General features: G+C 41.1%; 1 protein-coding gene across 2 annotated transcripts in view; it reads right to left on the bottom strand.

The window, feature by feature from the left end:
• Positions 1-22,423, bottom strand: part of TBC1D14 (TBC1 domain family member 14) — a 55,895-nt gene extending 33,472 nt beyond the window's left edge. The window contains exons 1-3 of one of the 2 annotated variants that reach the window (XM_072126122.1): positions 22,307-22,423; positions 19,659-19,786; positions 14,173-14,884 (exon numbers count right to left, since the gene is read on the bottom strand). In XM_072126122.1, coding sequence (XP_071982223.1) covers positions 14,173-14,884; positions 19,659-19,704 — 758 coding nt within the window. In that variant the 5' untranslated portion in view covers positions 19,705-19,786; positions 22,307-22,423. Of the gene's footprint in view, positions 1-2,105; positions 2,380-14,172; positions 14,885-19,658; positions 19,787-22,306 lie in introns of those variants that run through there. The other variant, XM_072126123.1, reaches the window with a different exon arrangement.
• Between the last annotated feature and the right edge of the window lie 854 nt (positions 22,424-23,277).

Here is a 23,277-nt window from a genome sequence, read left to right as displayed (position 1 = left end):
GAGCATCGTGAGGCCATTTTGAGGCTCTTACTAGTCAACCACTGCCAAGTCCCTTCTCTACGCGCACCAGGAACCATTGCAGGTCTCCTCTATGGGGGGTAAGGAACTGGCAAAATGTTGTGTCCTCTGTGTCCTCCCATCATGGATGACAAAACAGCAACAAAAAGTTGAGCCCATTACAGTCTTTGCTACAAGAATCGTCACTTTTTCCTTTTAAGCCTCTGTATATGTATTGTGCACAAATTCATATCGTGCAACCCGGTCTATGTACGGGGTAAAAGTCTAACAGGTCAGCGTTCTACAACAGAGATGAAGTTTGTCCCTTGAATCTTGTAGAAGTTTATGCAACTCTGCCGATTAATGATTCATCACCGGGGCCAGTAGACCGTAGTCGGGAGTGTACTGAAAACACTGAGGGTCCTGGACCAACCATTGGGCTGCAAGAAAGATGTGGCGCACTCGCCAATAGTTACCAATCAGGTCAGCAATGAAAGAGTTGAGAATTGATATGACTGACTGGTTCTCCATTGACTGGTTTCCACCCCAAAACGGGTGGAAAATCTGCAAGAACAGATGGGAAGTAAGGGACACTAGAAATGACTGGTGGGTTTTCAACTTGTTGAAACCAATTACTGGAACGCAACACAGGTTAACACTTTTGTGCTGCACCTTTTCCCAATGGCTGTCAAACTTTGCAAGGCAAAAAGTTGTCTATGTGGACAGTGAAGCCTTCCAAAAATGACCACCAAGAATATCATTAAATGGTCTTCTCATAGCGGACTTCTCACAGAGGATGTCAAGCAGAGTCTAACGAATCAGACAGAACTCCCGCTCCCTGACTTCCAGGTAGGGCGCTGCCTAATGGACGCCCTGGGAACTCTAGCTCTGGTTTATAACTGGGAGGACCAACTCCCCTAGGCCCCGAGTCAAGGCTCCTGGTGGGTGGCTATTTGTGCGAGAGACTCTCAGGTCTTGGCAGAAATTTATTTCTTACAAAGACAAAACGCAAAGCCATGCCAGAAAGGGCTCCAGTAGGTCGGTCACCACTTCCACAACCTCCCGCTTTTGATTTAATATTAATAGTTTTTTTTTTAATTCTGCAAAATTGGTGGATAAAAAAAAAAAAAAATGTGAGAAAATAACTGAGCTTGAATGTTGAGCAAACTGAAAAAAAAAAAATCTAATCTGCATTAAATTCAAAAAGTTTTTTGTGTGTGTGGAAAGGATTACAAAACGGTTCAATTTTTTTAAATTTTTCCCTACATGCAACAAATTTTTTTTTAATTTTCTACTTGCACTTTTTAAGAAGTATTTGTACGGAATTCTTAAGATTTTTTTTATATTTGTGGAGAGGGAGCTTGACTTATTTGGAGTTCAATAGTCCTTTACAAAAACTTTTACGCCAAGCCAACCCTCTCGGAGGACCACTTAAAACAGCAACAAAAAAAATTATGGAAAGAGTTTTTGTCTCGTCAAAAAATCTGCACAAATTTATATTTAAAATATAATCTATAGCCTTTACATTTACATGCAAACTATATAAAGCAATGCCCTTTATAGCAGCAACCTGAACTGCAATACCCTTCCCCACCAAAACAGAAGGACCTCAAACTACTCTGACCGAAAGTAAACCTTGACTGTGATTATTGCTGACAGGATTAACCTTCTGTAACAGAAGTGAACTTCCCCACATAGGATTATGCAAACACAAGCAAAATTATTGTGTCCAAGTTTCACATGAAAGATTGAGAAGAAAAAAAAAAAAACTTAAAAACAAGAATGAAATAGTATAACATTATAGATAATAAATTAATTCAATAAAAAAAATTATTATATTGATAGATATGACATCAGTCACATAACACATCAAAAAAAAAAAAAAAAAAAAAAAAAAAAAAAAAAAAAATCAGTGGTCACGACAAATGCGTCCGCTTTTGTTTTTACTTGCATTGACAACCGAGACAAAAACTGAAGCCAAATTTTTTAATTTATATATTAAAAGATCCGCAAAGGTTTCAGTCCTGTGAGTAACCAAGTTGTAGAACTTTCCCAATTTAGAAATTTTTAAACAAAAAGTCTAAGCGGTTAATTTTTTTTTTACTCACCTGTCAACTAAGAGGAGTAAAGGAGGTGCAGCCATGATCGGGAAAAAAAAAAAATTCCCAGGAGTTGTTAAGTTCTTGTGAGAGAGTGGAGTCTACTTTTCGTGGGTCAACATATCCAAAGTTTTTAGCAAAATAATAATCCACTCGGTGGTAACATTTTAAGTCCAGTCTGATCTGCTGCCAGGAGGCTCCAGCAGGGGAAAGGGCGAGAGAGAAAAGGAAGGGAGAGAGAGAGCTTTGCTTTGCTTCAGTCCTAGTTGCTGTGTCAACAGGGAAGGGCACATAGCTGACTATTGTACCGAGAGGACGGCGAGCACGGCCACTTTACATACACACCCACACCTACCTGGTTCTGCAACTGCTCAGGTTACACTCACATCAGCTCAAACGCAGTATTTATAGACAGAGGAGGTAAAGAGGTAACTACTCGTGTTATGCCGCTCCGATCTAAGTGATGGGACAAGCTTGGCAGGTGCCTAAGGTCGCTCAGTGACAACTATATTATTCACTAGAATCTCATGAAAAATACAGAATCATCCTCGTAGAGCTGATAAAAATATATAAAAATTACCATAAAACATTTATAGTAGAATGAGACTAATAAAAATTTAAACTCAAAGTAGTCCGCTGTCCCGTACCGACAGTCATGGGAAACATTCTCTGCGGAAGAGTGGGATAAGGCCATTTTAACCCATCAGTTCTCTGTCTCAACACAAATCTTGACAAAGACACAAATTTTAAAATACTGTCTCAATCGTACCGAACCCCCGCAAAGTTACATAGGATGTTCCCATCGGTAGCGGATATCTGCTGGAGATGCAATCAGGAACAGGTTACACATCTGGTGGTCTGACCCTAGGGTTGGAGACCTTCTTTACGCTTTATAATGGCTTATGGTCAGACAGGGTCGCACCAACTTCAGAGATGGGGCTGCTGTCTATGCTCCCCGGCTCGATCTCAGCAATAAAAGGGGCTTTCTGAGGCACAGCCTCTTTGCTATCCGACAGGTCATCCCCAGACTCTGGAAATCGATTGTAAGTCACACTAGAAGCTGTGTACCATATAATGAGAATGGAAGAGATGAGAGCTACGGAGGGTTTGGCAGACTCTCAGATTTCCAGATTCACCAAGATTTGGCCCCCCCTGGAATTGACTTCCGCAGCTCTACGGAGTGTGCCTCTTGGGTGATGTATTGATGACCCTTCCTTTATCCCTGCCTACCAGGGCAGGACTTAGGCGGTAGACAAATTTATTCTCGTTCCTCTCCCACCTTCCTCTACAGGTTCTACCCTGTGTCCCCCCCCCCCCCCCTTCCTTCAGCTCCGGCCTTCCAAATTTGTGTTACTCCTCTCTCTAAGGCTACATTCACACGGACGTATGATTTCTCCAGTTCCGTATTTACGGGCTGTATATACGTGCCGTTTTTCATCCGTATGTAGCACGTATGTAACCCGTATTTTATACGTCCCCAAAGACTTCTAGGGCATACGGAACTGAAATACGGGAGAAAATAGGACATGCTCTATATTTTTATATGGCCAGTATACGGTACGGTACGGAACGGAGTTAACAACGGCAATATAAATGGTCAGATGTATTGTCCATTGAAATGAATGTGGCCGTATGTAATCCGTAAAAAAACGGTACGGTACGGATACGGCCGTTTTCATACGTCCGTGTGAATGTAGCCTAACTGTCTAGCATGGTAAGTGGGGTTTACTGTAGGTTATTCAATTGGCATAGACTCTAATAACTCTGTTTTAGTTACTTATAGTGGGAAATGGCCCCATATCTCTGTTCAATCCTTTGACTTGCACAATGCAGAGCCCCCCCATATACGTTTTGCTTTTACTGTGATATATTTCTACTTACTACACGTGATACATGTTTAATTGGATTCACCTTTACAATTGTCATAATTACTCACACTTATGTCAAGGCCAAAACTTCAATAAAGTTTATTGAACAGAAAAATTACAACTCACCCAACAAATAATAACATGGTGGCATCAAGCGACAAAAAATTTTTTTTATTATTATTATTATTTTATTTTTTTTTTTTAAGGATGCCCGTTTCCTCCAGTTAGCGGTTAGTGACATTGATGGTCTCCCTCCTGCAACTGCCATGTCTGCTAAGTCTATCAATTGGTTACATTGGTCACCTGACTACCAACACTGAAGACCGGGGAAAGAGGGGTGGGGGGAGTTTTTAGTTGTTTTTTTTTTTTACTTGACCTGATGACTGAACTGTAGATCACATACACTTCTTTTATATGTGCAGGCGGTCCACAACTTAAAGGAAACCTACTACTTCCAATCGTGCTTCTAAGCTGCAAATGCCGTGCACCAGCTCAGGGGGAGCTGGTGCCGGCGCTTATTTTCGTTATGTTTTTAAACAGATGTAAAGTGTTTAAACACTTTAGTAATCTTTATATACCAAGTAGATTCACCGCACCGCACCATTTGCAGCTTAGAAGCACCATCGGAAGTGGTAGGTTTCCTTTAAGGATACCTGACTTACAGACGGACCCCCCTGTGACCTCTGGTGAAGCTCTCTGAATGCTTAACTATAGTCCCAGGCTGCAATGATCAGCTGTAAGGTGTCTGTGATCAGAGGTCGCACTAACATTTTTCCAGAAGGGTAAAGATACTCCTCTAATCATTTTTGAGGAGTATTTTTACCCAAGGAGGAGTATGTAATACACCGCACACATAGCACACTCACACAGAACACAGCACAGGACACACTCGCCTCTCACAGCACAGGACACACAGCACACGCTACACAGCACACGCTACACAGCACACACTCACCCGGTCCCGTCGATCACATAAACGGAGGCAGCTGCGGGCAGGGAGAGTTGGAGCAGGGCGGTGAGCAGCAGCTTCACGGCCCACATGTCTCCCCCGTGGCCGGTGCTCTCACTCCGGGTCTCTCCGGCGCGCCCCTGACACTGATCACTGTGTCACGTGTCCTGCTGTGCGGCCCAGCGCTCAGCCCGCGCGCTACAGGGAATAATTGCCAAGCGTAACTTTACGCATGGCAATTATTTTGGGGGGTAATGGCTTGACGCGTGGTGAGGCGTGAGGCGTGGTGAGGCGTTAATGCGACCTCTGTCTGTGATGAAGCTTAATTGATAATGCTTGCTCCCACGACAGAAAAAAATTTTTTTTTTAGAAAATCAAAAATTGTCAAAATAGTCCCAGACAAAATTGTAAAAAAAATTTGTCTGGGGCTACAACTATAAAACATACAACTTAAGCTTACATACAAATTCAACTTTAGAACCTATCTTGTACGTACCCTGGGGACTGCCTGTACTAGATTTATCTTTTGTAAGGCAGCTTCTACTGCGCTTGACAATCACAACTTTTTTTTAATGCTTAGATAACTTTTTTCCTCCCCACCATCAATCCCATGATGCCTCATCAAATCATCATATTAACAGACAAAACTAGACGTCGTAATAACCCCTGCACGAGTTCAAAGCGAAAGGCTGTCAGTTTTCTATGTGTATGAGATTGTAAAGATTTTACATGGATTTTGGTGCAGAATAGTAAACCAGTTCTCAGTTTCAGGAGGGGCACCCAAGTCCTTCTGCCCCTAGTAGTATAGAACTGCATATATTTGCAAGGTGACATGTGTAAACCCTGTCGGGATCAGATAGAAAGTCTAGTCCAAGTTGCACACGTTCATCTTCCTCTCCATCGGAAGAGATTATTACAGATTATACAATGTACCAGCAGGCAGCACTATGTCTATATATAACTTGTCACCTTCCTAAGGTTATGTACAGGTGATGTTTGCCATTACAAATCAAAAGAAATTAGGAATGTTTGCAAACACTCCCAGGGCCGGGACAGGCTACAGTCACATTACCATACTGTGCTTAAAGGGACAAGAGGCCAATTACATCAACTTATGGCAGAACCTAATACACACTGACACAATGTATCAATCTTCCAACTAACTGGAAAAAAGAAAGTTAATCCATTTATCATGTAAGTAACAATGCAGCAGATTGTCTCCATTGTTATAGACATCTCATATCATTACCTCCTGAACAAGATACTCAATGAAACAACTTAAAAACAATACAGAAAACTTTCATGTGTACTACAGAATGTTGCAATATGGATTACTGCTTTGGGTAGCCATACTGTGCTTAAAGGGGTCGTCCACTAATCAGCAAATAATTGTGTAAGGAAAAGTTTAAACAATTTTCCAATATACTTTGTGTATCAATTCCTTGCATTTTTCTAGATCTCTGCTTGCTGTCCTGCTCTAGAAAGCTTCTAGGTTTACTTCCAGTGGATAGAAATCTGCCCATGGTCATGTGATGTCACACAGGTGCAGGAGCTGTTATATCACATAACTCTTATTACTCTCTGTGATAATAATGAGCCGTGCACCTGTGTGACATCACATGACCATAGGCAGATTTTTATCTACTGGAAGTAAACATAGAAGCTTTCTATAGCTGGACAGCAAGCAGAGATATAGAAAAATTGAGATAGAAAGTATATTGGAAAATTGCTTAAAAACTTTGTTTAAACATTTCCTTACACAAAAATATCAATTAGGTGCATGTTCAGGTCTCATGGTGAAAGTAATAAAAAGTTTAAAAAAAAAATATTACTTAATAAAAGAAAGAAAAATTATTATTGAACCTGTACAAAAAAAACCTGAAAAAAATAAAATATATATATATACACACATACACATACACGATTTTTACCCATTTCATTCCACAAAAAATGCTATCAAAAGTGATCACAAAAAGATATTTACGCTAGGATGATAATGGTGCAAAGTACTACATGTCCCACAAAAAACAAGCCATCAATCAGCTCTGTAGAAAGAAAAATAGAAGTGTTATGCCACTTGGAAGACAACGATGCAAAAATGGTTGATTTTTGCCCATATTAGGTTTTAAATGTGGGAGATTTTGTAAAACATAAGAAAAATATCGAAGTATTATATCCCCAAAATTGGATTGGCCCAAAGAATAAAAATATATTTATTAGACTATACGGTTAACATAAAAAAAAAAAAAAAAAAAAAAAAAAGAGAGTCAAAAATCAATTACACAAATTGGGGTTAACCATATTAAGAGACACATGCCGGATTAGAAAAAAAAAAAAAAGGCTGATCCTTAACATACAACGTGCATCTTGAAGGGGTTAATGAGAAGCCTCATCTCCTGACACTGCTGCCAGCTATGAAGTTATCAGCTGCACCAGCGCGCTCTAGTGGACAGCCAAGGGCATGACTTTATTAGCTTACTATGGAAAACTACTAAAAAGAACCTGTAGTATTAAAGGGGTTTTCCAGGAATCATGTGTTCCAAGTCATGGGGTTTTCCAGAATTCCTTAAAAATTCCTTTAACGTGGCTTTTTTTTTTTTGTCAGGCACTAAAATTAGTAATGCCAACACAGCAAAAAGTAGTAGCTACACCTATAAATCTGTAGTTCACATATAGTTCAAATGGAAAACTGATACAAATATATCGCCATCATATTCCGTAGCGCTTTAAGTATTACGCCCCGTCCCATCTTAGAGCTACTATATAAACTATTACAATTTCCTATACAGGCAGTCCCCGGGTTACGTACAAGATAGGGTCCGGAGGTTTGATAGATAGATATATAGATATATATATATTTTCAAAATCGTGTCCGTTTTTTACCGTTTTTGTCCGTTTTTCCCCAATTATCAATTAAGATAATTGGGAAAAACTGTCAAAAACAGATGTGTTTTTGAAGCGCATGCGTTTTTAAAAGGACTGCTAAAAACGGACTGCCATCACCCTAATCCTGACACCTGGTGTTTAAAATATATAATAACATGTGTGTCCACTTACTGAGCACTGGTGGACACACACGCCCAGTCATATTTTCCAATCTCAGATTATCATAGTCCTCCATTTACTTAATGACAACCAATAGAAATAGCTCTCTGCCCTGCTTGTCGGGGAAGGAGCAGAGTATTAGAGAGGGTTTAGAAGGGACCAAATTATCAGCTGCCAGGAGGAGAAGGACACCAATTCTACCCAGGACCCACCGCCTTCAATGGGCATTAGCAGCAGCTGCACAAAGAGGGACATGAAAAATAAAGAAAATGTTGTCAGTCACACTATTATGCATTGCGCACATAGAATATAATTAAAGGGGTGGTTCAGCTATTGCCCATGGGAGGAAGCAGCATGTGCTGCTCACTAAATTGGAAAAGCCATCTACATACGCTCCCCCCTTGTTTCTTGGTGCTATAGAACAGAAGATATGGACATCTTCTGCGACCCTCCCCCTGCTACCACTAAACCTGACTCATCTCATGTGAAAATGAGGTGAGAAGAGTCACATTTGCTCGACTATGAGATTTCACATAAAGAGGGAATTCTAGTACAGACATTTCCTCTCATACCTGAGGGGACTAGTAGTTTAATGGGGCAAAACCTGGGAACAGTAATGCAATGCAAATGCAAAACTGTGCCCCCCGCTGCAGGACGTAGAGTAACCCCTGCAGGATGTCTGCTGCAGATATTTTGCAGCTTTTCCATCAAGCGTGAAAGTTTCTTCAGATTGTTTGGCGAATACATGTAATGTGGCAGACAAGTCAGACAGCAGACTACTAAAGATAATCACCTGCCTTACAGGCGCTGCCCTTCTATTACACAATGTGATGTTTTATCAAAGGAGGGCACCGGCTAGACATAAATTAGGGAGATTTTGGAAGCATTGACGTAACCTAGATACAGATGGTAGCGAGATCAGGCAGAACAGAGCGGTAATTATTTGCAGAACACGTTGTACAATGCAATAAGCATTCCCTTATCTAGATACAGAGAGAACAGGGCCAGCACTGTAATACACAGATCATTATAAAGCCTCAGCGCAAATAGAGAGTGAACTAAAGGGATTACTCCAGAGTGTAAATCACTGTGTACACACAGATTTAGCATTTACATTCATTATATCTGCAGGAAATCTACCATAAATATCCATCATGATAAACCAGGGACATTACTCATAGATCCAGGCACCGTGATCTTCTGATATGTGCTATCCATGGCCACCGTCCTTCCAAAAATCAACTTTTTAAGTTATGCTAAAGAGCCTGATGGGCTACCGTAGCCCCTCTGTGATCTGCCTTTACAGACTGTCTCACCCTTCCCCCTGCTCCCTCAGAACTTGCGCAGTGAACTTCTTGCTGTATTTTAAGTACTGAGGGAGCAGGGGGAAGGGTGACAGTTTGTCAAGGCAGATCACAAAGGGGCAAGAGTAAACCCTCATGCTCATTAGCAGAATTTTAAAAGTTGACTTTAGAAGGAAGGAGGCTGTGCATAACAAATATAAGAAGGTACCACAGTCACGGTGCCTGGATCTATGAGTAATGCCCAGTGGTGTAACTAGAAGCTGATGGGCCCCAGTGCAAAGTCTGTGCCAGGCCCCCGACTATAATGTATGGTTTATAGTAATAGTCTTCTCATATGGGAAAGTGACACCATAAGGGACCCCTAAACTATTTGGGCCGGGAGCGATCACAACCTCTGCACCCCCTCAAGTTACGTCCCTGGTAATGTCCCTGGTTAATCATGATGGTAAATTTCCTTTAAGCAAACGAGAACTTGGTGACAATACCCTACCCTGGACTAAGAAGTTGACACAATTGTATCTTGTCCAAGCAAAATTCTGGGATCCTGAACTCGTAAAGATACATTCTAACAATAAAGCAGTGAGCTTTGTGCTGCTCATGTATTCAGCTTTGGCTATATTCACACCTCTTTCATAACTTTGACCATAGACTGCACAACAAAATCCTACTGCCTGCTGGAAAGAGCAGTATACAGCACTCAGCGGAGGCCATTAGATGCCTCAGCCAAGACTACGCTTTATCCCTCAGGAGACACCCGGAATATCATGTTTATTACTCCTCCCGTTTACAGGAGAAGGGATTAAACCAAAGAATGTATTCCACTGTATGATCATTGCATGGGAAACCCTGCTGCCTTCCATTGTAGAGATAAGTCTAGGAACCTTTTAATGTATGCTACTAACAGATAAGGAGAGGAGGATAAAGATTAACTCCTTACATATCTAGAGTATAATTCCCTTCATTATTCAGCTCTGTATGAAAATAAGTCTATCCAGTGCTATCCACTGATTATCGGGAGGGGGAAGGGGCAAGTCTATCCAGTGACCGTCTGGAATAAGTTAAGTCATTAGAAATTTTATCTGCTTCCCCTTATCCATCAGCCATCAGTGAGAGTACAGGAGGAAGAGATGATAAATCCATATTTCACAGCAGAAACCATGCCCAGTGGTTTGACTCCAAAGTTCTTCAAGGTCAATGTTTAAAGGGAACCTGTCATCAGAAATTGGCTTAATAATCCTCTACTAGTCTGTTGTCAAGCAGCTGACCCGCTTCTAGGTGATGTTTCTTTCAAGGACCTGCTCGGAAACATCATCCAGAAAAATCAACTTTGAAGTGACATGCAAATTGGTTTTATGAAGTCAAGGAGGCGGAGAGTTTAACACTGAAGTCAAGCTCTCCCTGCCTTAGAAAGCCCCTTCACCGCAATTATGGTCCTGCATCCAGGGACATCCTTAACCAGATCTCCTGAAGTCGGGCGCACAATGTCAAATCACATGGGAGGAGGCGTTCAGAGGCAGGGAAAGCTTGACTTCAGCGTTTAACTTGCTGCCTACGACTTCCAATGTACATCTCACTTTAAAGTTGATTTTGTGGATGATGCCACCAGACCATTAAAGAAACATCTAGACGCTAGACGGGTTCCCTTTAAATCCGTCTATAGTTTTAAATGGTGAAAACACATCCCCTTTAAGAAGGTAATAGAGGAAAAGTCCAGTAAGAAGATAACAGCCCATGTAATGAATAGTTTATGCTCTTTACCATCGCACTACAATGCCCGCCACCAGGAAACCAAGATTAATGTGACAGATCAGGTTTTAAGTTATTTATAATTTATAGGTCTGTTCAGAGGAAAGAGAACCAGGTGCCAGACAACGGGAGCAGAGGCACGAGGGGAACGATGAGGGGTCTCCGATGCCAAAGTGCATCCGTCTGCAGCACAAGAGACAGTAATGGGTGACGTGGTGGGGTCTGGAGGTACGGCCACCACAATAGTTTATTGCCTTGTAATCATTAACAGTACTACAAATTGTACTGTTTAACCCCTTAACCCTTTAGATACTGCAGCATTCCCTCACTCTTATTTTCCCTAGTGACAAGGTCACGTACTGCAGGATCCTAATGCAATTACACCCTGGAGTACAGGCGGTCCCTTACTTAAGGACACCCGACTTACAGATGACCCCTAGTTACAGACAGACCCCTCTGTCCACTGTGACCTCTCTGGATGTTACTATAGTCCCAGGCTGTAATGATCAGCTGTCAGGTGTCTGATAATCCTTAGTCCCATTGTAGCAAAAAATGTTGTCACTGGGACAAAAACAATTTTTTGTCTGGAACTACAATTCTAAAATATACAGTTTCGACTTACATACAAATTCAACCCATTTTGTACGTAACCTGGGGACTGCCTGTAAAAGAAAGGGTTATCTGTAAACAAAAGCCTGCAGGATAGACACCATAACAGTCGCCATTCTAGAATGTGACCTACATCATATACACCAAGAGCCAAAAATACAGATTTGCCTCAGTTTCCAGAAGTTCGAGAATAATAAATGGTGAATAATGAGTTAATCCTTTAAATGGAGAGGCTTAAAAAGAGCCATAAGCAAAATAGTCATTTTCTCTAATCTGGTGTAAAAGCCGCACTATGGGGACGGCTGAGAGCGAGGGCAACAAGTAGGATAAGTATCATATTGCATTCCAGAAGATAGAATAGTTATATATAATAATAATTTATAATATTAAAATAAAACATAAAAAAAAGCATCATTAAAAAGGGAGTCTACCAGCACCAAACCAGCACCTGCAGATTAGTGCAATTATACCTTTGCGTTTATTGTTTGTAGCAGCAGGACTGTCTATATTCTAGGATTGTAGCTGGACATAAAGCATTCCCCACACTGCGGTGCTCTTTGATCTCTATATTACACTTACAGCAGATGGCGGTGTTCAATGAAGAGATTTTACACAGTAGTATATCCCAGTACTTCAAGTCCAGCTACAATACTGAAATATAAAATACATTTTTTCCCACAACCAACACATCCAAAGGCATGGTTTCCTATATCTCCCCCAGGGCAACTACTGAACAATGTATAATCCCTGATCAGGTGTCTCTATTTGATGTTGGATGTGGATAGGGTATCACTCTATGAACAGCTACTCCATTTGCATCATATCTATGGATCAGCAAGTGGATTCTTCTATAGGACGAACGTTTGGGGAAGGCAAACTCCAGTTGCAATCAACTCTACACCATGCACATACCATACAGCTATCAGTATTGTAACATTAAGTAAATATTGGGGGGGGAGTTTTGGGCTCTGCCGACTACCTGGCAGCAAAAATGCAACAATTACGCACAAACTTTCCCAACCCATAGTTTTACTTTATGGGTTTACTTTACCAAATTTTACTTAAGGCAGAGGTTTGCACAAACTCCGGCTATATTTGGGACTGGCACATTCAAAATTTGATGGGATTCCCAGAACTTTGGGCAACCGTGACAAATTCTATACTGCTGGCAACTTTCTAAACTTAAAAAGACAATTAAAATCTAATATTAACCATAGTATCAATGCCCTAATGTAGTCGCCAGGCTCCTCTTCTACCGGTCTAAGTATGGGTACATTTTGGGTAAACGTTTCTGTAACCCTTTCATTATGGTTGTGCGGGGATAGTTTATATAGGAAGGATTTCGGATGACGAATATAAGGTGCAGGGATTATACATGAGTGTTGACCGCGTTCCAGTTACTGTGTATGGTAATGGAGAGTAAATATAGACAGGGACAGTAACAATTATTTTGGTTTCCAAATTTAACAGCGGATGTAACTAACTAAAACAAACAGAGTTTAGAGACCTCAGTATTAGATAGCCTCCAATGCCTCCTTGTAAGGTCATATACTACTCAGCTATCGCTGGTCACAGGGAATCCAACCTACCAGTAGGTGTTGGACACACCAACAACAGACTAAAAATACAAGAAATTCCGTAGAACCTTGATAGATGTTCCGAGTTCTGATCATAATCAGGATAAAATTACAGTACTTGAAAAGCGCAAAGCACTACATGAACCGTAATATTGGATTGTAGATTATATGAGTAGACAGAATATAATCATCCCCTTTAAGCCAATCACATCCCACTTCTATGATGATCAAGGGTTACATGTCGTAGGATAACCATTTTCCTTATGCAGATCTAGTAGTTGTAGGGAGTATTACAGGCAATGTTTTTTTTTTTTGGGGGGGGGGGTGGAGTATGTAAATCAGCTCTCCTCTATAGGGCTCTACTGCACCCTATGGAGAGCTACCTTGTAAGTCAATGTTCGACTGTCTTCAGTTTTGACCATGTATATTGCTAGAATCCTCAGAAGTGCGAAAACGCATTTATACACCGTGATTGAAGTTATCACACTGCTGTGCTCTGCACTCTCTGCATAAAGCTACTTCACAGATCCTTCCCTGTGCTCTGAGTAAAAGCTGTAGTAGGCTTCCAGTTCTGTACTATAGTAGTTACTAAGAGCAGAAGGGTGGTTCTGTGTAGCAGTTTGCTGTAGAGAGCCAAGAACGCAGTAGTGTGAGGAGACCAGCCTTAATCCTGAACTCTAAATGTATTTTTCACAGTCCTGCTGCTACTAAACGCCACTGAAAAAGGTATAAAAAAAAACAGGAAAAATTCCTAAGACTGTGTGAGATTATGTATAGTCAAAACTGCTAACAGAGCCTTAAAACATGACACAAAATATCACCCAAACCAAATTATGTGTCAAGGCTCTTTATTGGGTCCCACATTGATTTGGAATTTTGCTTCCTAAAGGAATGATATAAAAGTTTCTAAAGAAGACAACCATTTCCATTGTTCAATGACAAATAAAGTTATATCTAGGACACCAACATAAATCTTACCTGTTAAAGAAGTTACTGATTGGTCCCAATATTTTAATTTTACCCTCGACATCCCCTTCCTGTGCAAGAGCTGCATCCGAATTGTCCTTCGCAGAGTTCAACGTCACATCGGAAAAATGCGTTTCGTCATTTTCCAAGTTGACAATTGCACTTGAGTTGCTGGTCACCAAGAAGTCCACAATGTCCTCATTACTCACCGACAAGGTGGTGGAGAAGTCCGTGCTGAGGCTGGAGACGCTGCAGTCAGAGATATCATCGCTTCTGTTCAGAGACGTCGGGCTGTAGAGCTTAGCGGTGTCATAGCCAGATCTAGGGAAGGTGGACGACTTCCAGATGATGTGATCGCTCTCAGAGTTCCTCAGAGATGGCGTATCCCCACCACCACCGGGTATACTTTTGGAGCTTTGAAAGACTCTTTCATCCCCAACTGCTCCATTCAAACAGTTTGACCTAACGTTGCAATGGACGGGCTCCGGGTTAGCGATCTCGAGGGTTGGGATGCCAGAGTCCACTGAAGTGACGCTGTTGCTTTCACCGATGGAAACAAAATGCCCATGGTTGTATTCCGGAAGAGTATGAGACTGAGAACTCTTTCGACTCCAATTTCCAAGATGGGGAATCTCACCGTCGACAGTAATGTCATGGACCTCGATAAACCCAAGTTGCTTGATGTTAGACGGTGAATCTGTATTCATATTCGACCAAGAGGAAACTAAAATAGAAGAAAAAATAATTATGGTCTCTGTGTATATTGATTGTAATTATCCCATATCCTATGGAATTATTCCTGACAGTCCTTGGGTTATGTACAGGAAAGGTTCTCTGTTCTTATTATCAACAGGGACTAGTCTCATGATTTGTGAATCCCCAGGGATTTTTGAACCCCTACCAATCAGATTGTCCTCCCCTATCCTTTGGGCAGAAGATTAAAAATCCAACTTGATACCACCCCTTTAAGTAAATTTTGGCATTCCAATTCAATGACTATTTAACCGGTTAGGTCATCTACTTAAAGGAAATCTACCATCCATATCAAGCATGAAAAAGCCAGGGACTCTTACTTATAGATCCAGACACACCAACTGTGGTAATCTTCTTATTTTTGTCATCCATGGCCTCCTTATTTCTAAAAAGAGAGAAGAGCTCCTGGGGGCGTTACCAGAGCCCCTCCATGCAGTAGCTTTACAGGCTGTTACACTGTGCATGAGCACTCACCCCGCCCCTCACACTGTGTGAGATTACAGCAGAAAGAGGGAGGAGACAGTGTAACTGCCTGTGAAGATACAACATGGAGGGGCTGTGATAACATCCCCAGGAGCCCTTCAGCTTCATTAGTATAATTTTAAAAGTTGATTTTAGAAAGAAGGAGGCCATGGATAACAAACATAAAAACGATGAAGTCAAGATTACCATAGTCACAGTGGGATCATTGAGTTTTGGATTCTCAATGATCTTAAAGGAAATCTACCATCAAAATCAAGCATGATAAACCAGGGGCACGGCTGATGGCAGCAGCCTATGTGAACAGGACCTGAGCTGCAATTCCTGGGGTGGCCAAAAAGCAGTAAATGGAGCTTTACTCTCAACCCCATGGTCTGTGTTGCATACAGCACCGAGGGCTGAATATTATTAGGCTTGACATGTTGCTGTTTTTGAACACTCAGTTACAAAACTACATGGTAATATGTAGGCCACAGTATTGTATCTAAGTATTAATGTGACTATACATATATGTGTAACTCATATTCCCATGCAGCACCATATACAGACACAGTTGTTAAAATAATGGGCAGTGGTCCGCACTTTCTATCTTTATTACATCAGTCCAGCTGTAAGTGAACTATACAGTACAATTCAGCTTTGGGAAGCCTCATACCACATACAGCTCATGGGAGATAACGCCAAGTACAGCGCTAATGCACTAAAAATAGCCGGGTGTCACTTTGAAGACTGTGATTGCCCCCGGAGATCAGGTCCACATAACAATGACATATATAACCTTATTATATAGTGACAAGACCCGCACCACATGAATACAGCAATACCAGGGATGGATATACAGCCACACGTCAGTGATCACATTACTTCTCACAGATGCAATCACCTCTGTATTAAAAATGTAATTAAATTACTTAATGTCTACAAATAAAATTGCCATGGTAATAATCTGTCCTCTGTAAACTACAGAAGGGAGCATTGCCAACAGCAAAGAAACCCTCGGGGTTAACGATTAACCGTATGCACGGATACATTGTATCAAACCAGAGTATCAAGGGCAAAACTAAAGCCAATGTCGCTACCTGTGGGTAACACATTGTGGTACAGCTATGATCAGCGACTTACAGGGTGTCCCTAAAGACAACTGGGATGGAGAGTAGAGTTATATTAAAATAAGGTATAAAATAAAAAGATTTAAAAAATCTACATTATGGATACTGCAGTGTCTGAAATGACAAAAACTATACAGGATTAACATTTAAACAGTAAACAACGTCAATAGAAGAAGTTGTCCTGCAAAACACAAACCCTCACATAGTTACATCGACAAAAAAATAAATCAGGAATCTGTGCAATATTGGGAAAAAAGTCAACAGAATGGTTTAAACATGTCACTCATGAAATATCCATGGCCTCCTTCCTTATGTGATCAACTCTAAAAATTATGCTAATGGCAGGCGTTACCAGAGCTCCTCCGAGCTGCAGCTTCACAGACTGTTACATTGTGTAGTAGCACTACACAAGTGGAACATTCTTTGAAATTGCCGCAAGGAGGAGCTCTAGTAACGTCCCCCGAAACCTTCTGGCTCATTAGCATAGTTATAAAAGTTGATGTTAGAAGGAAGTAGGCCATGGATAACAGGATATAAGAAGTTACCACAGTCACGGTGCCTGGATCTATGAGTAAGTGTCCGTGGTTTATCATGGTGGGTTTGAATGGTAGATTTCCTACAGTCTAATTTAACTTTTTGACAGTACAGGTCGGTCCCCTACTTAAGAACACCCAACTTACAGACGACCCCTAGCTACAAACTGGATGTTGGTAATTTACTGTACTTTATCCCTGGGCTATAATAATCAGCTATAACAGTTATCACAGGCGTCTGTAATGAAGCTTTATTGTTACTCCTGGTTCTTATGACAACCCAACATTTTTGAAATCCAATTGTCACAGAGACCAAAAAAAAATTTCTAGCTGGGGTTACAATTATAAACTATAAAGTTCCGACTTACATACAAATTCAACTTAAGAACAAACCTACAGAACCTGTCTTGTACATAACCCGGAGACTGCCTGTATATCCGTCCAAATCTATGGAGCTGGAAACACACCGCACAATACACAATACACCTCTGGAACACAGTGATTATCCTTTATTTATATACAACCGGAAGTTTTCCTTTTAATTCTTAGTATTAAAGAAATTGCAGCGATAAAATTGTACGGGACCTCCCAGCAACGTGTGACATTACATTATACAGAGGATTACATTCATCTTTCCAGGCATAGAGCAAATAAACACGACTAGAGAGGCCAAGCTGCACAAATCCAAAGTAAACGCCTGGAAGGGACCGGAACCTCCGATGTCAAAGCCAAAAGGCTTTAAGAAAACCCTCAGATCTCTCCAGCAATAGCGCTCCGACATGTTCACGCGTGTAAATCACTGCAGGTGTTGTACTACGCAGACACAGGAGGCAGCTGCTGCGCACACAAGCGTCCGCAGTGATATGAACAATACAAGGATACAAGGATAGGAGGTTATGAATATGAGCAATAGAAAAAAAATACTAAAAATATCCATTGATGGGAAAATTGTACAGATAGATTCCCCAAACACTCCCTACCAATGGGGGCTCAAGCTCTCAGAACCACGGGGTGTTACATTGTATTGGCCGGATTTAACAACAATTCAGAAATACATTTGCTTGCGGCTATTGATCATTTTTGGATTGTGAATCACTTTATCACTCCCGGACCACACCCATTACGCAATAAATAAAAAATTTCCATCTAAATCGTACACAAAATGTGCAAATGACACACAGTATAACAGAAATCCCAACATCCACAGCTTTATAGAGGATTCCTGGACAATTCCTTTTCTTGAGCCTCATATAGAGGAGTCACCTTTGCTTAGGACTCAATGTTTTAAATTTAAAAGGAGTTGTCTAATAATAAAGTAATACATTTTTAAAAAGTGTCCCAAGTGTGACAAAAAGCACTAGTCTTAGTTTTACCTAAAATGTCTGTGTTAGGGTAACTTCCTATGTTGCGTATTACACACAGGTTTTGTTGCAGAACAACTGCAGTGTAACATTATAGAAAATGTAGCAGAAGGAATGAAGTTTTTTTTCCCTGTGCAGAGAGAATGAATGGGTGGTGTTGAGGATATATAGATGGATGGATGAATGGATGGATGAGGTTGAGGATGGATCTTATTTATTCTTAACAATAAAGTCCATGGGCATGTGAAAAATCAGCATGAAATCGAACAGATTTGATGCATAATTTTCCTGAAAATGAAATCAGATCACAGATTAAAAAAAAAAAAAAAACCCATCTAAATCTGCTTTAGAAAAGCACTAAAAACCCTGTGGATATATGGTAGAGTACATTGTATTATCCTTGTCAAGACAACTAGTGGCTGGGGGAAACAAGTGTATATGTATTTTTACAAAATTCTATGAAAATCCCCTTTAAAGGTAATCTACATTGAAAATCCATGAATCCTACTTTGTGGTGAAACTTCCCTGCTGCAGTGACATTACATCAGGCAGAGGGAGGGGGAACCGCCGTGGGAGTGTGGTGTGGGGTAGACAGTGTAACAGCTTGTGAAGCTGCAGCACAGAGAGGTTCTAATAGCACAGAGAGGTTCTAATGCTGATGAGTCGAAAGTTAACAAGTTGATTTAAGAAGAAAGCAGGCCATGGATAACACGTGTACGAAGATTACCACAGTTATGGGGCCTATAAGTAAGTGTCCCTGGGTTATCATGATGGATATTATGCTTACAAAAAAAAACTACAACATAGTTCCCCTCTGTCACTGCCTTTGCATCAAACATAGCATCAAAGAACGTAGAAAAATAAGTTCATCAAGTATAAAACAAAGCAAGTACAAACTACTGAACTGTAAAACACAAAAAAAGACAAAACAAGGAAGCAAAAACAAACTAAAGCCATGAGCGGCGATGGCTGGCATGTAACTTTATCTTGGCAGCGGCAGGAATTAGTCTTCAGTGTGATGAAGGATGAAAACAAAGGCGTCTTATAAAAGGGGAAGACCATGACCTTGCAAAAACAACACAGGATGCGGCTCCCAGCGGCTGGAGGAGCAGATCAGCCCGGAGAGTCGGCAAGTGCGGCAAAGTTTACCTTTACCCGAGGAGTTTATTTTCACTTGATACAAAAACACATTTTGGAAGAGCGGGCGCGATGGTTCCTGTTGTGCCCGGCAGGTGAAGTGTAATGCAGTAAGCTGGATTTACCTTGGTAATTGTGACCTCCATTCCTCTGTAACTCATGCTGTGACATTGCCAGCAACCAAGTTTATAAGAAGCTCGGCACAGAGACTCCAGGATCCGGGCACGGCATTATACACCTGGAAAAAAAAAAACTGTACAAAAAAAAAAATAACACTCATTACTAAGGACTGATCCATAGCTACACAATGTATCGATACATCGGTCAACTTTGCACAAATGTTTCAAGTTTAGGCACCAACTTCCTGCACTTCCAATCACTTTTAAAGCTACAATACAGATAATACACTAATAAAAAACAAAGATATGAGTTTATATACAGCAGTTAGGCAGATCACTGGGTCTCCATGGTTACAGACTACAAACAAACCCTGTGTAGTCTGATCCTGCAACGTGCATTACACTCCACTCCATCCGCCATTTCTTTTTGCCAAAGAACGGATTGCCTAAATATCAGTCCCAAAAAAAGTCCCTACAGAGGTTGTCAACATCTACCACCGGGATGAAAGACTGTATCCAAATGAGCCTCAGGGGCTGCAGGCTCCATTAACACCTATGGAGCCTGGAGCCCATCAGGCTCATTTGCATAAAGTCCTTCATCCTGGTAGTAGATGCCCTTTAAGCCTTGAGACTGACCTATCTTAAAGGAATTGTCCAGGATTACAAAACTTTTTTATATATATATGTGGCTCTGGGGGGTATAAAAATTCAAGTGGGAATACTAACCCTCTATGGTGCTCCTGATCTGACGCTGAGCCAAATATCAAAAGTTACGTTGTTCCAGACAAACCCTTTAAGTGTAAGCAATCAAAATAGTAATCTGGGAAAATACTTAAAAAAATCCGCAAAACATAACAGCGTTATGTGTTACTGACAGATGTAAGGTCAAAATTGTCAGTCTTTTCAAAACGGATTTTGACAAAAAGTTTTTAAAGGGGTTGTCTTTGATTACTAGTACTCACCTTTCCTCTGCTAGGATCCAGTGCAGCACCTCCTCCTCTGTTGATATAACAAGGCTCAACGAGTGCTCACTGCACCGTGACCAGGCACCTTAGGGGTCAATGGGGACTGGCCACACCATCGCTCTCCATTCCTGTGTATGGAGCCTAACTCATAGATCCCGTCACAGTGACTGTGGTAATCGTCTTATATTTGTTATCCGTGACCTCCTACCCTCTGCCTGATGTAATCTCATACATGGCGAAGGGCCCGTGTAACAGCATGTGATGCTAGAGCATAGAGGGACTCTGGTAACCCCCACCAGAGCACTTCTGTCTCATTAGCATAATTATAACAGTTGATTGTAGAAGGAAGGAGGCCATGCATAACAAATATAAGAAGATTACCACAGATCTATGAGTACGTTTATCATGCTTGTTTTTTTACAATAGATTAACTTCAATATACCACGTGGATTAGATTTGGGTTGTGGCAATAATCCAAGTCACAATATGTTCCCCTTCACTTTCGTTACAATGCGCAAAAGTGAAAGTAGTCTCTCTGGTGACCCTCAATTCCTGAAAAATGAGACTTTAATAAGTGAAAAGCAATATGGCGGCACTTCCTGTTGACACTTCTGTAAAGTGGAAGTTAAAAACCAAACCCCAGTGGTTACTTGTCTGCTATACTTATGTCCACCATCAGCTTTTTTTTGGGGAGTGTCATTGTCAATTTTTTGGGCAGGAATTTAAAATGAGACCTTACAATGATCTATACTTTTGTATTTTGTATTTTTGGTTCAATAAAACTCTACAAAGGCGACTAATCTGACAGACCCATCACCCCTTGCAAGACTATGAAGTCCTTCCTTGCAAGACTGAAGTCCCTCCAGTCCTACAGGTTATATCTGGCTGTATACCATTTCCAGGGGCTGGATGTAGCCCACAATGCATAGCACCTGTGCTTGCCCCATTCACCTCAGGTACCCAAATACTTTAGTGCCTTTTATGGGAGCCAAACATTATTCAACTGTTTCCATAAGTCCCATAACTACAATACAGATAGTCATGATGATGCCTGTCCACCACAATTTCTTCTTAAAGGGGAGTTTTTATGTTTTTCTTTTTAATCAGAAACTTGACCTATTAGCTATTTATGGCCAATACAGCTTTATCATCCTGAATAATTATATGTGGGGGGCTTCTAGGAGACGACAAGATGTTAAGATACATAAAGATATAATATACCAAATAGAGACAATAGAGACATCGAACATGCTTGTAGATTGTAAGCTCTTGTGATCAGGGCCCTGACTCTGTAATGTCTTATTTTTATATGAACCCCCTGGTTTGTAAAACCCTGCCTGCAGATTATGAAATAAAGATTTATTATTATCTGAAATTATTATTTTTCTTTTCTTGGCCAAATACTAAATCCCTCGCACAGACATGACTTCCTAGGTGGTCCCAAGTTGTATGTAGTCACATGTGACAAATATGAACTGCCTGTAGGTGGCCACAGTGTAAGGGGAAAAGTTGTCCACAGGCCCCAACTTGTGAAATGTGAGCACCTTGCAGCCCCCTGTGCACAGTCTATCCCCCCCTGGTACACACTCACATCACCCTCATACTGGACCCAGGTGTCACCCCCCGCACACGGAATGCAGTAGCCCATCTCCCAGGTTAGAGACCCCGAGTAGAAGACACCACACTGACCTGGTAGGGGGGTCTGAGTGCCGCGTCCCCCTCCGGAGCCTGTGAGCCCGGCGCTGCAGGTGCTGCTCTTGTTCCTGTAAAGGAGGCGCTTCCTCAGTGTGTGTCCTCCTCCTCCTCCTCCTCTGTGCCTTCATCTACCTCCTCCTCTGCTTCATAATAATAGCCGTGAATTCCATTCACATACAGGCAGCATGGAGGGAGGGGGTCCCACCTTGTATCATATGACATAACCACAGGCCTAGCAGCTGACTAGTCTGACTGAGAAAAATGCAAAAATAGCAATTCCATAATGTGTTATTACAGGTGCCAGGAGAGGCTATGACCCTCCTAGTGCTAGTAAGAACCTTTTACTTCATCTGTAAACTAAACACAGCACAAGCAGGGCATTCATTATTGCACAAATAGCAATTCCCTAATATCATTTTATTACCAGGTAGATATGGAAGGATTAGGGTCCCTTGGACTGTAAAAGAGGCTCCTGACTAAATTTGCAATATCATATATAATGAGGCATGAAGAGCAATTCATCCAGTAGTAAAAAAAAAAAAAATATTGGAGAAACAAAAAAAGCGCAGATATAGTGCAGTATTTTTTGGGTGTTTTAAAAAATTCTGAATAACTATACGTGGGTGCTCACCCCGAAGGGTTGTGTCATAGCCACAGCCAGCTGATTTCACTTTGTTATCCACAGGGCAACATCTGGTGGTGACCCTTTCGCAGGGATCTGGTGGGCATCTTCAAATGTGTAATCAAATGTAGATTCACTCTCAAAACACAATTTTTGGGATAAAACTTTCCAACATTTTATTTATGCATAAAATTAATAAAACTATATGTATAGAACTGTATGTGATTGCAATGGGGACTTGAAACGCGTTTCAAGACCTGGACCGGGCTTGTCATCAGTCCAAAGGCATTAATTCTTCCAAAAATAGCAATTCCCTAATATAATTTTATTACCAGGTAGATAT

This window comes from Engystomops pustulosus, chromosome 1 (genome assembly GCF_040894005.1).
Source record: "Engystomops pustulosus chromosome 1, aEngPut4.maternal, whole genome shotgun sequence".
Taxonomy (NCBI): domain Eukaryota; kingdom Metazoa; phylum Chordata; class Amphibia; order Anura; family Leptodactylidae; genus Engystomops; species Engystomops pustulosus.
Note: the sequence above shows the minus strand (reverse complement) of the source record. Positions and strands in the feature narration are given on the sequence as shown.